Source organism: Lutjanus erythropterus, chromosome 12, assembly GCF_056507025.1.
Source record: "Lutjanus erythropterus isolate fLutEry1 chromosome 12, fLutEry1.hap2, whole genome shotgun sequence".
NCBI lineage: Eukaryota > Metazoa > Chordata > Actinopteri > Lutjaniformes > Lutjanidae > Lutjanus > Lutjanus erythropterus.
This window is the reverse complement of record NC_139328.1, coordinates 8,425,375-8,438,734: the sequence shown is the minus strand read 5'-3', so window position 1 is coordinate 8,438,734 and position 13,360 is coordinate 8,425,375. Positions and strand designations below refer to the sequence as shown.

The 13,360-nt window shown below is 43.7% G+C and overlaps 1 protein-coding gene across 1 annotated transcript in view; it reads right to left on the bottom strand.

Annotated features, from left to right (window-relative positions):
- Positions 1-13,360, bottom strand: part of LOC146317552 (myomegalin) — a 60,964-nt gene that overhangs the window by 5,731 nt on the left and 41,873 nt on the right. The window contains exons 24-48 of the mRNA XM_084732466.1: positions 13,061-13,219; positions 13,001-13,005; positions 12,641-12,804; positions 12,193-12,508; positions 11,201-11,405; positions 10,976-11,092; positions 10,355-10,620; positions 10,050-10,264; positions 9,719-9,836; positions 9,484-9,601; positions 9,341-9,395; positions 7,465-7,712; positions 7,269-7,376; positions 7,019-7,180; positions 6,601-6,858; positions 5,168-5,515; positions 4,887-5,076; positions 4,643-4,764; positions 3,660-3,896; positions 3,446-3,547; positions 3,072-3,289; positions 2,855-2,998; positions 2,550-2,688; positions 1,366-1,412; positions 1,075-1,129 (exon numbers count right to left, since the gene is read on the bottom strand). Coding sequence (XP_084588592.1) covers positions 1,075-1,129; positions 1,366-1,412; positions 2,550-2,688; positions 2,855-2,998; positions 3,072-3,289; positions 3,446-3,547; positions 3,660-3,896; positions 4,643-4,764; positions 4,887-5,076; positions 5,168-5,515; positions 6,601-6,858; positions 7,019-7,180; positions 7,269-7,376; positions 7,465-7,712; positions 9,341-9,395; positions 9,484-9,601; positions 9,719-9,836; positions 10,050-10,264; positions 10,355-10,620; positions 10,976-11,092; positions 11,201-11,405; positions 12,193-12,508; positions 12,641-12,804; positions 13,001-13,005; positions 13,061-13,219 — 4,116 coding nt within the window. The remainder of the gene's footprint in view (positions 1-1,074; positions 1,130-1,365; positions 1,413-2,549; positions 2,689-2,854; positions 2,999-3,071; positions 3,290-3,445; positions 3,548-3,659; positions 3,897-4,642; positions 4,765-4,886; positions 5,077-5,167; positions 5,516-6,600; positions 6,859-7,018; positions 7,181-7,268; positions 7,377-7,464; positions 7,713-9,340; positions 9,396-9,483; positions 9,602-9,718; positions 9,837-10,049; positions 10,265-10,354; positions 10,621-10,975; positions 11,093-11,200; positions 11,406-12,192; positions 12,509-12,640; positions 12,805-13,000; positions 13,006-13,060; positions 13,220-13,360) is intronic.

The window sequence follows — 13,360 nt, the reverse complement described above, 5'->3', positions numbered from 1 at the left end:
TGGCAGTGTCCTGTGTAGAAAACAAGATGACCACACACACGGTTCCTTCATCGACACTGAGAAAACTCAAGAGTTGGTTAATAAAGTCATTCATGGAGTTGTGTGTGTGTTCAGCCTTTTTTCTATTCAGAATAATGTTTTTGGCACGGCATTACCTCAATTATCTCCAATGTTTTCTCTCTAGTAAAAACTCTAATAAAGCACACAGGTCATAAAATGCTAAAAAAAAATAAAAGTTAGTTAAATCAGGATGGAGTTTGGTGTCAAACAGGATGGTAGAGCAGTGAAGTCGGCATGGTTAGAAAAAGCAAATCCACACGGAGGTAAAAGCTGCCCCAGACCAGAGTCACTATCACATTTACTTTTATACTTACAATTTAACCAGTAGGAATACAGTACAGTCACTGGTTTACTTGTGTCTATAGAGGAGTATATACTCTTAATGTATGCTACACAAGCAGTCTGTCCAGCAAAGTGTTATAAACAGTGACATTTAAGACTACATTTCCAAATTTACAGTAGTTAACCAAAAATGGTCCAGTCGTATTTACAGTTTCACTTAACTTCTGCTGCTTGAAGTCAGGGAGGAAAAGATCATTATGAAATTAACACTGACCACAAAAGACGTGTAGATTTTGTTTTTTTTCAAGCATTTCTTATTCCTTTGTCCAGCCGCATGAAAAAAAAAACAGTCTACAGGCCAGTAGTTTCTTGGAACAGCTGATTTGCATAGTTAGTGTATGCCAGTGTGCCACCATTATAAAATTAACATTATTTGTTCATTTGCAAATATTACTGGTTGTACAAAGACCTAATGCAGCAATATTAGATATATTCAAGATGAAGCAAACAGAGATAGTTTATCTATTTTTCCCCATCCTAGAAAAAAAAATTGTCTTGCAGCACACACTGAAATGATGCTCATTTAGAAACGGGCAGTCAGCTGAAAAATAAGATTGTATACTCCATATACCTGCGTACACCCTGCAATATACCACTAAGTGATGTTAGTAAATTTTAGGGTCTGGGGCAACATCTACCAGTTAGCAAGATCACAAGATGTCAGACGATTACCAGCATAAGGAGAGGAAGAGGAGGAGCTTAGAGAGGACAGTCTCAGCTCATTCTTCTAAAGGAGGGGAGAGAGAAATGCAGGACGAAGGAACAAGTGAGACAGAAAAGCCTAAAGTGATGAATTGACATCTTTAATACCACAGACTCAGATAAGGACACCAGGGACATAACAACATACAGTACCGATACACAAAATACTGCGTATCTGTGGAGTATGCACACAGATAACCTACATTATGTATGATACCCTGAATAAACGAGGCTCCTTGTGAAGGAGGGATTTTTGCTCACCTCCAAATTTGTCCTCGCCTTCTTCAGCACATCACGAGTCCTTGACACTGCAAAAAACAAGATAAAAACAAATTTCTATTGTTATTACAAAGCTACAAGAGCACACAGGTAATATATCAACACTTAAGGTGGTACAGACAATAACAAGCTCTTAAAATAACCAATTTCCATTCAGTCTTTTTGCATTTAGGCCTGGGATGAGAGAAGAAATCCTGTGTTTTTATGAGAAATCTGCAGAGGCTGATAAATCACCTGGTTTATTGATTCTGTCTAAGCCCCGACCTGGAATTACTCTGCACTTCCATGAAGGGAGAAGCAATGCTGTCTGCAGAGAATCTCTCTTTCTCACTTCCTCCACTCACACCTTATTAGGTCTTTTGTTTAACACTCGGCCACATTTCTTTCTCTCACACTCTGGAACAGAATGATTTAATTAACTGTGGAAAAAAAAAAAAGACCATCTTCCTCTCGCTGCAGATTTGTGGTGCTGTGCGTTCACATCATGCTGCTCTGCATTAAACAGACAACAATATGATTCCCTGGAAGGACGATTCTTCACTCTCTTTCATTTGCTGAAACCACTGTCGTCATACCTCGCTGTGATAGTTCAGATTGTGATGTTCCAGAGTGATGAGACCGATGAGTGGGTGAGCACAATTCATTAATCACCACACCCTCCCATCTATTTTCACCTTCACTCATCCTTTTTGCACCGTGCGCTGCTGCAAATAAAAGAACCAGGTGCAGATGAGTTTCGTCTGTTGTTGTTTTTGCACAATGAAAATAGAGCCCCTCTCTCTCATGATCTCTGAACAAGCAGGTCTATGGAAGGTAGGTAAGAGTAATATAAGAGATAAAGAGTTGTAGAGCTCATGGCTACAGCAGTGCTAGCTCTCTCGCAGTAAGAGGAAGTCTGGGAATATTCTAATTATTTTTGTAAAGTATTGGTCTCTAATGCTTTTATATTGTTTACACCGAGTTAGGAAGTGCAGCTCCATCTCAATTGTTCTCTGGGCACAACCTCTCCTCTCTGGACAGCCAGGACAGCCTGCGTCGGCCCTCCTCCACTGCCAGGTCTTGTTCATTCAACACCTCCGCTCCTCAATTTTTATCACTGTGGTGAAGTAGGCTGCCACATTGTATGTGTATGTGTGTGTCTCTTTCAACTTCACAGAAACACTCACACTGGTTGACTATGAAGTGCTCCATGTTCTCCTTGGTGCGGCTGGTGCTCCTCAGTCTTTGAATCGTCCCCTTTAGGACCTCCTCCTGCTCTGATATACGCAGCTTCAGGGACAAGATCTCCTCCTGCATGCACTGCTCCTACACACATGCAAAGGGACATCTGTAATGTAAGCTTCTACTTTCTTATCAAACAGGAAGGATACGTCTGACCTCGATAAGTCTGACAATAATGCATACAGTGTATCATCAGCTTTAAACTTCAAAAGATCAGACCAGTTGTTAAATATCATAACGTGTCTCAAACCTTCTTGAGGTTGTGGATGGAGGGATCAGTGCTGGGCAGAGCAGCTCTCCAGAACATCTTCAGCAGAGACGTCGCCTCCTCCAGGATCTGCCTCAGAGTCTTGGTGTTGGACATCAGACTCTTCACACATCCGTAGTCCAGGGCCTGCGTACAGAGCTCAGTTAGATAAGGATTTGTTGTCGCTGTCTTTATATTTATTTGGCCTTCTGGGTCTCACCAGCTCACTGCTCTGTTTCTGACCGCCCTCCAGCAGCGGAGGGCTGAGGCAGGCCTGCAGGGTCGTCTCCATGCGCTGGACGAGGCTCCGACCCTCGAGGACCTGCTGCTGAAGGGCGCTGAAGTCATCCACGTGACCGATGGCGTGGCGGCCGTTGCGGTTCGCAAACGATCCGTCAGGGGCGTCCCCCTCCAGCTCAGAGTGAGGGTCGAGAGGGTCTGCAGGAGAAAAAAAAAACTAGAATGTATTTTGGAAGGACTCAGAGCGACAGTATTGTATTATTTATATTGCAAGAAAGAATTTTGTGATTAAAACAATAACAATCTCTTTACAACCAGTCCACAAAAAGACATGCAGTGCAGTTAGAGTCACACCATTGGCAGTGCTATGGCTGTCGTCCAGATCTGAGTAGGGAGGACCAGGAGATCCACAGTTAAACAGACCAATGTCCCTGACAGGTGGAGACGGAGCTGGGTCTGTGGAGCACACAGACACACAAACCAGGCTTGGACACACAGCAAACCACACCACAGCAAACTGAGCCTCCTTTTTAGTATTTTGTCAGCGACATAAACGCGTCGGTCTCACCGTGCAGCAGCTGACGTCTGTAGAAGTTTTCTCTCTGAGGGCTGGCAGTGAGGGCAGAGAGGGAGGGGGTCCGAGGAGAGCCGACACCCAGCTTCTGCTCCAGCTGTTTGTGGAGCTCCAGCTGTTTGAGGGCGCTGTTCTCCTGGACGCTGTTTTGCAGCTGGGCTCGCAGACTCCTCACCTCCCCGAGCAGCTCGCCAAGCTCCACTGGTAGAACTGGGAGCTCACACAGGTAGCCTGAAGATAAAATACTAGAGATGTAACGAAACCAAAAACTAAAGGTACGATAAAACCATGATTAAAAAAAAAAAATCCATGATATTATATTTATTACAATTTTAAAAAACAAAAAATGACAATGTCCTTTATTAAATAATGAATCTAATATCTACAGCACATTTTTATTCATATAAAACTATTTTTTCTTTTAAACTTAAAGTGCTTCTGCATCTTCTTAAATAAAAAATTGCTTAAAAAATTTTGTTTGAAGAAAAATGAAACAATCACAAAAAATCTGAGCAGCCTGTGTTTGCTTTTAGTTTTCTCATCTCAGTGTCCCCAGGTCTAACACAATGCAGTTCTTGTAAGTTGTCAACAGATGGCGCCAAAGGAATTCCATGAGAAATGCCATAGGCAGCGGTTTTGAGTCCAAATGAAACACTCAGGTTTCCTTATCATGATGTATTTCAGAGTGAAACAGGACAGACAGGCAGGACAAAATGCTGGAAGGAATTTGATATGAATTTTGAAAAGCAGGCATGTCTTTAATCTTAGCTATAAGCTGCTAAAGGTTGCAGATTGAGTGATGGGTGGATATATAGAAGAGGAAGAAATGGACTTTTAAACATTTTTTGGCACACATTTTTAAAGATGTGGACAAAAAGGTAAGATGGCTGCGCTTCCATTTCATCTCAGCTTTAAGGTTATTGTAATTTAAAAGGGGAGTATATTAAACAGAGCCAGTGCACAATGAATAGACTGACCTTTGTTGGCCTTTGTGCTGGAACACACCCGATCGTACACCTGTAGTTCACTCTGCAGGGAGTGGATGAGCTCTCTGCTCTCACAAAGCTGCTGCTGCAGCAGAGACACCTCATGCTGGAGCCTGAGGACACGCAGACACAGTTCAGTACACTCAGACAACACACAGACACGCACGATTTCTATCCAAGCATCAGTCACTGTTTGATCAATCTGTACACACACGCATCAAGCAAACACACCCACCTGTTTGTTTTCTCCTGGCTGTTCTGCCGTTCCTGCCTCAGTATGTGTATCTGCTGTCCCTGCTCCTGACTGTGAGCCTGCAGTCGTCTCAGCTCCTCCTTCCACTGCTCTGCCTCCAGCTCTGCTTGTTTCAGGCGGGCTCGTGCCGTAAACACCGCCTCCCGCAACTGCACCACCTCCTCACATGTGTCTGATGGACGAGGAGGGAACAGATGCGTTAACATACATGTTTCAGAGGAGTCAAAACCATTAAAACTTTAGCTGTCTTCTACATGAAGCACCTGTGCTGGCCTGCAGGCGTGACTGTAGAGCCAAGTTCTCCTCCTTCAGGACTCTGATCTCATTGGACAGTTGAGTGACTGTGTCCAGTCCCTGAATGTAGATGTTTGTTGGGGCCCCTGGACAAAAAAACAGTAATTTTATGTCATTTCTTAGACAGAAAGAAGTGATAGTGGTTGCGGTGTTGGTGTTGCTAAAGTGTGTGAAGTCTACGGTACCTCTGTCACGTCCATTGGTGGCCAGTCTCTCTTCCAGCTGCTGTCGGAGCCTCTCATTGGTCCTAATGGACTCCTCCAGATGCTGACGGAGACACCTCACCTCCCGCAGGTGCTCCTCTATCAAATTTACTCCTGAAGACAAACAATATAATCATATTGTAAAAATATAAGTGCTCAAGTGTATGTCAATTGAGTTAAGTCCCATCCCTTTTCGCTCTGTTTTCTATTAACAGTTGAGCAAGCTTGGTACCCAGTAGAACCTCGGTCAACTTTCTCCTTTCCTGTTTCCTGTACTTAGATATATTGTGTGGTCTTGTTGAGAAGGAACCCTAAACCTGCGAAAGATCATTTTAACCCAAACCATTATCTTTCCCTCACCTTACACCTACCCAGATCTCAACCACAGCTTTGTCACATTATAAAACATAATTAATTTGAACAGTTTGCACAATATTTATGAAGAAAAAATGCTTACAAATCTTGCACTAATTTCATAGATTAACTCCTGGACACAACTATGCTATGTGCTGGGCTCACCAATGTTGAAAGGAAAAACAAATTCTGAAGATGGTTAAAAGAACGTTACTGGGGAACCTGTGAAAGTGGTTTAGAGCTTGACTGGCACAAAGACTTATATATTTATTGTTAGTTATAGATCATTAGATTGCGACGTAATCTATGAGCTATTTTAAAATGAAAAATTCAAATATTATTATAATATATTGTGAAGCCTTTTGCAAAAAAAAAAACAAAAAAAAAACACAACATAATAATTAATAAATCCCTGGCAGAGTGCCACAGACTCCTGGGGGTCCTTGGACCCTATTTGAGAGCCACTGATGCATATTAGGTACTAGCTAGTTAGCTACTGTTTTGCTAATATTAGCTATCAGATGCATTTAGCTAGCTAACAATTAATGTATGTTAACTGGCTAGTTAGCTAGTGTTTTGCAAACATTAGCTAACTTAAAATGTGAACACATATAAGTTGCTTTAACGCACAGCAACATCGTTTAACCATCTTCAAAATTTGGTTTTCTTTTCAACATAGACAAGCCTAATATATAGCCTGTGTAAGAAGAGTTATTGAAGCACAGACTAAAAAGGGGGCGGGACTTAGAAAGGATCAACTGCCAACACTGAGGTGTGAATGCAGGTAGAGGAGCAGCCTTCTGAGCTTATTGTGAAGCTTTTTTTTTATTACTATAGAGTCACACCTGCATGGCTGCTTCCTTGCTGGTGTCCCGGTGATCCAGAGTAGCTTCCCACCGGCTGAACCATGCTGTCCATGTCCCACAGAGTCCCTCCTGTCACTAGACCTGAGTCAGACTTCAGTGAGTGGCCTTCAGGAATGCCACCCAGCTGATACTGTTGAAAGGCATGATGGGATAGCTGGCTGTAGCTAGAGAGGTCGCGCTGGTTGTGGGCACCAGGTGAGAGAGGGAACAGAGCCTTGTCATGGGGGACTGCAAAACCTGTGATCACACACACACATACACACACAGAAAAGAGTGAAGGAGTGTGTGGAACATGACTCACACAGGACAACTGGGAAATTTAATCAGCTTGTTTTTTTAAATTTAATCTTTATAAATCAATTTCACGCATTAAACACACACACCCCAGGCCCCTCACCCCTGTTCTGCTCATTCATCTGTTTGTAGAGCGTGTCCAGCTCTGGGCGAACAGCGATCACAGACAGGGCCCTGGGCCGGGGGTCAGAAGTGACTTCCACACCCCTGACGTCAGGGCCAGAGGGGACAGAGAGGGAGAAGGAGACGGGCTCCTTGAGGAGGGCTGGAGGAGAATGACAGGAACATGAAGGAGGAGGAGGAACAGAAAATGTGGGTACTTTACAAGTCAAATCCAGCTGTGAGTCCCATACCTCTGGACTGATTGGTCAAACCCACAGGGGCTGAGCAAAGCATGTTGGGACAGCTGCTGGAGGACTTGAGGAAGCCATGAGGAGGAGGAGGAAGGACAGACGTACGGACTAAAGGAGGGGAATGGAAAGTGAAAGGATAGAAGAAGAATTTCACAGACAGGAGAGGTGAACATACATAAATAAACATTAACAGTACCGTCTTGTTCTGATCCGTGTCCGGGCTGCCGCAGCCGGTGCTCCTCCTGATACTCTCTGGCGTCTAAATCGGAGCACAGCTCCAAATCGTCATTGGTTCTGTACTCGTCGGACACCAGGGAGGTTCTGTCTGATTGGTCGGTGGTCTCAGAGAGGGCGTGGCAGCTGGACGGGGTCTCTGGACGCTGCTGCAGCTTTGTGTGGAGCGACTCGATGATTTTATCTTTCTGCTGAAGCTCCTTACTCAGCCTACATGTGCACACAAGAGAGAGAACTATTATATTTTGAAGTAATCACTATTAAAGGACCAGTTTGTAGGATTTAGTGACATCTACTGGTGAGCTTGCAATCGACTGCAATCAACTGAATACCACTTGTTTCACCCTCCCCTTCCAAACATACAAGAGAAACTATGGTAGCCACAACAGAGCTTCAGGTCACCTACTTCTGTATCACAAACTCATGGACAAAATTATGTAGCTCTACATAATCTGCATATGATAATCTATAATTAGCAAAACAAGATTTGTCTATAAGAATAAATAAGATTTGTTTTCTTATGCTGGCTTTGTCAATTGTTCTTCACTGGCTTACTCTAATATGTTGTCTTATGCTGCTTTATGCTGTTTATAGAAAGTGGGAGTGGAAAACCAGCTCCAATATTTGTTATTCAAATTAATATATTATCCACTTCATACATGTTGCAATGTATACATCATTAAGTATAGTATAAATGTAATAATCTGAATTTTTTTGTGTTGATTTCAAGCCAGTCATCTGCTGCAGGTGGACCAGTCTGCAACCATTTACAAGTAACCACTACTTTTCTTAAAATAACTATGTCTATGTGAAATAACTACTTGCACGTTCTCCTTACTGTTTCAGCTGTCGAAGCATGAGCTCCCTTTCTCTCTCCAGCAGCATCCTTAAAAAAGCAGCCTCTCTTGCTTGTCCTCGACTCACAGAAAAAGACCACAGAGACTCCCTGTATATGGAGCCGTTCTTAGAAATCATAGATTTCCACAGAGGAGCCATTACAACATCAGTCCAGTCCAGAGAAACAAAGACAAAGTCCTTGATGCTCTGCAGCCCGAGCTGAGAGGATCCAGCAAAAAAAAAAATACTGACAAGACTCTTTGGTCTCTTCTGATTCTAGTTTCCAAGGTTTCTTCGACTACAATAAATAATATTAGCATTCAGAAAGTGAAAACCGCAGTAGTTATAGATGTCTTTGTACATCCAGAAACAGTAGAGGGCTGTCACACAGTCACACCGAGCCTCTTAAACCCAGCTGGTGGGACACCTGTACGTCTGTTCAACTAAAGCAACTTAAGAGTAAAGACTCCATGCTGTGGCCTGTGTGTGGATTAACAGCCACCTTCTGTCTCCTCTCCAATAAGGAGCCATGTGGACGGCTCGTCGCGTGCCGCAGCGTGTCACATGACACAGTAAACTAATTACCAGGACAGAGTAAGAGCTCTGCAGAGTGAGCTAATAACTTCATGGGAGGTCCACAGATCTCAGGGCTGCAGGTGATATTATATTTTATAGTTTTGGCAGTTTTGATCATGTTTTTTTTTATGAGTTTATCAAACTATCCCAGAGGCTAAAAAGCACCCCGTTTGCAAACACAGAAACATAAAGTGGAATTTAATGCTTTGTGCTTTAATCTTGAGGTAGATTATCATTCAGATGTGGCTCCATAACCTGAACCCTGTTGCCAAGCTGCCCACAAATGCACATCTAATCTTTTAAAAGATTAAAGGTGATTAAAATGCATGTATGCAGGTCTATGTCAACTTAATCTCTCTAAGCAAGTTAAGTTGGTAAAAATGTTTCACACATATGCACATTTAGATATGATCAGTCTGACTCACCGTAGGGCGAGCAGCTCGTGGCCTGTCTTGTCATCGTGGCTCTCTGCACGGTCGCCTGTCGGAATAAAACATTGTTTAAAATGATTATTTGGGAATGAAAGGACCACAAGAGTGTGAATGTATAAGTAAGTGGATGTTCTTACGTCCACTGATCTTGGTGATCACTCTTTGTGCCAGGGCAGTGTTCTGTGCCAGCTGCTCTCTGAAGCTCTGACCCATGTAGTAATCGATATCATTGGCACGCAGCAGCTCCTCAAAGGCCTGCAAGACGTGCAAGAATACTGACTAAAAACAGTCCACTGGTTCATATCATATGCTGAAGATGCATAAAACATGGTTTAGCTAATAATTTAATTAGTGCAGAAAGGTTTGCAGTACCTTGGTGGTGTCACCCAGGTGCTGGGTGAGGATATGGCAGATTCCTTGGCCCTCTCTCATCCTCTGCCTCAGGTGGGACAGCTCACGAGCTTGTGTCTGGATCAGAGAGTTGTACTTCCTGGAAAGAGAGGAATAGCACAGTATTAATGGAGATGCTACATACACTTATATGCTACAAGTCATTTAACAACTCAAACACAGACAAAAACAACAAATAAGTCAATAGAATTAAATAAAATAAACAACGAGGATAAAAATAATGTCAACACCGAGGCAATGTTTAATATTCTCATGTTGTTCCACCACTGTCTCTTTGTCTCTGTCCACTCACCCGGGCCAGGTGGCACACTTCGCCTCCTCTCCTTGTCCCTTGCCCTCCAGCTTGGAGTTCTTCAGTTGAGCCTCCAGCGATGCAACTCTTTCCATCAGTTCTTGCAGCTCCCTGCTGGGCTTGGACCCCGGGCGAACCCCTTGAGTATCAGACATCCAGCCTTCATCCTCGTCCACACCGCTGGGGGCCGGTGACGTCTCAAAGGCCCAGTTTACCTAGAAGGTGACCAAAAGACATATTATGTTACTACAATGGACCAGAAAGACCAGTCAGTGATGCAGAGCAGCTGGTTAACGTTAGAGCACCTTGCGTGGGGTTCGCTCCAGGCTGGACGCGTAGTCGCTGGTGGTGGACAGGGAGCGGACACGCAGCTGCAGCCCACGGATCACCTTGTGGCAGCGGGTCAGCTGTGAGCGGAGATCCTGGACCAGATGCTGCAGAGAGGCTGACTCATCGGCCATTTCATAAGCACCTCTGTTGCTGCTGCAGTTACCGGAGTACCAGCTGCCACCCACACCCTCATAGTCCTGCTGATGGGACAGGGACGTGCACATCTCCAGGTCGTCAAACTCTACAGGGTGGACAGAGGAAAGAGACACATCGATGCAAGATTAATGAGTGTTACTGTTGTCATTAAATGTCCAAGCCAAAAATGTCTTTGTTATAATGTTTTTTGTAACCATACAGTTAAATGGTTTCTCTCAGTTTGATAATGTCAAGTTTTCAAAGTTGAGAAAGACATTAACAGGTTGTCTTAGTTAATGTCAAGTTGTTGAATAACATTTACTCCTTCATGTGTGTGACAGGTGTCATGACATGGTAATAACATGGTAATGGCAGTCTTATACACACTCCTTCAAACAAAGTGTGACAAATGAGAAAAATGTGGGCTGTAATAGATTGAGAGAGGTTTGGCGTGTTATCACCTGGGCTGCTGGCGTCTTCTCTCTCAGCTTCGTTCTCACTGCGACCACAAGTCTCATAACCCAGATCCTGGAGATCCACCTGCACCTGCTTACTGGCCTGCTGGACTGACGTCTCCGCTGCAGAGACATAAGAGGGACAACACTTGAATCTTGTATGCTGATAAGGTTTTTGTCTAGTGTCTAATACCTTGTCTCTGTTCCTACATGTTCCTGAGAGCGACTCACTGAGCAGGTCCCTGTAGTCCTTCAGCTGTTCGGCCTGAGCGTGGACCGTGGCCTCAGACACCATCAGCCTCTCCTGCAGCTCTCTGTTCTCCTGGTGGCTCAGAGCCAGGTCGGAGCTCAGACGGGCCGCCTGCTCACGGAGACCCTCCTCGATATCCTGCCAGAGCTCTCCCACGTCGCTGCCGCCGCCAGCAGGCTCCGCCTCCTGCGACAGCAAAGTGAGACTCCATTACTCATACAAACAACCACAGGACTGAAAAAGAACAAAACACCCGTACACACAGACTGTAACCGGAGGCCTGAGCTGTGAGAAGTGAGGGAGAAAAAGAGGGCAAGGCCTGGAGGCAAAGATGTTCCAGAAATCTGCTTTGCAACCAACAAAGACTTTGTTTTAGTGGATTTTAACAAAGAATGTGTACATTTATCTGCTAGCTACAGCTCTTTTCCAAAATATAGTTTTACGTGCAAAATATACAATGAGCTTAAAAACACGGTGCATGATCGATGCCATCTGCAGAGCTCTATTACAAATAACCAACGTATATTACCTCACTAAATGTAAGTTTGCACAAATGCTGATATTGTTATATTTTTATCCGTATTTATTTTATAACATGTATGAAGAAAATGTGTATATTGAAATATTTATTGTGTATTGTGGAACGTAAAACTATTATTTCTAAGCCTTATGACCCAGCCCTAAATCATACTGTAGAAGGAGTGGAAATGACATCAATTACATGCCTTAAACCAGTTTAAGGTTTATTATAATGACTTATTTTCTGCAGACTGTAACAGAGGGGTGTTCATGCAATTTTTTTAAGACGCTGGGTGTGGTGCTGTTATATTGAATCATATTTAATGTTCTCCACCCACTGCACCTTTATGTGAAAACACTGTATGATAAGTTTACAACAAATATGCAGTTGTTAGAAACTCAGTCACTTAAAGTTCAACATGATCAGTTGTTATTTAAATGTAAAGGTTGTTACCGTCTCAGGCTGGTGTGTGTGATGATGGGACGTCAGAGGTCTCGTGCACTGTCTCTTCCCACGCTCATCACTCAGACTAACACAAGGAGGACCTCGCTTCCCCACGGGCACATGCTGTGGAGATGTTTCCTCCTCTTCATCTTCTTCCTCAATATACTCCTCCTCCTCTTCTTCTTCTTCTTCTTCCTCCTCCTCGTCCTCCTCTTCTTCTTCCTGGATCAGACTCCTGTGATTCTTCGCTGTGTTCGCAACTCCAGCTCGTCCTTGGCTTTCTTTCAGGGCCTGATTCTCCTGCTGCAGCCTCTGCAGTGCGCTCCTGCCAGGAAACGGAGGAAGGAAGACAAATTGGACGTATACACAATGAAGCTGTCAGTTTAAACACCTCTCAAGCAGCTCAGAAGACACAAGCGCCAAAACATGCAGTTTCCTGAGGATCTGAAATACACACCTCATCTGAGCCACGGACGTGTATCCATCCCTCTCCAGTTGTAACCTTATCTCTTCAAGCCGGCCTTCGAGTGTCTTTTTAGCTTCTTCAAGCTCGTTTACATCAGCTCTTTGGGACACTACGCCCCTCAGTGGCCCTCCAGTCACACCCTCAGTTCCACGAGCCTACACAAAAGTCAGGAAAAAAAGATTGTTTGTTATTATTCTGACTATTTTCAGAGAACCACAAGCCGAGTGCCATCTAGTCCCCTTATATTCAAGAGAAGGCAGACATCTCTACTGCCAAAATCAAAACAATCTAGATGAATAAACATCACTACAAGTAAGAGGAAATATGTGTATTTTTGATTTTGGGGTGAACAGCCCCTTTAAATCTGACAGAGAAACATAAATCTGTGGTTACAAACCACCCGACTTTAACAGTTAAATGTAAACAGAATATTTTTTACCTGAATGGAGGCCAAACGTCTGGCTGTCACTTTATCATCATCCTCCTCTATGCTGTCCGTGAACTCGTCACTGCTGCCGTCTTCATCGTCTCCCTCCTCCTCCTCCTCCTCGTCCTCCTCTGTGCTGAGCTCTGGAAATACAAAAACCATATAAGGTCAATATCCACTTGCTTCTTTGTCCTGTTTGTTTATAATCTAATCCTCTGTTATTCTTCTTATCCTTTAATTTTCAGGTCTCTCCCTCTCTAGCGTTCACTCTGTATCCCGTTCTT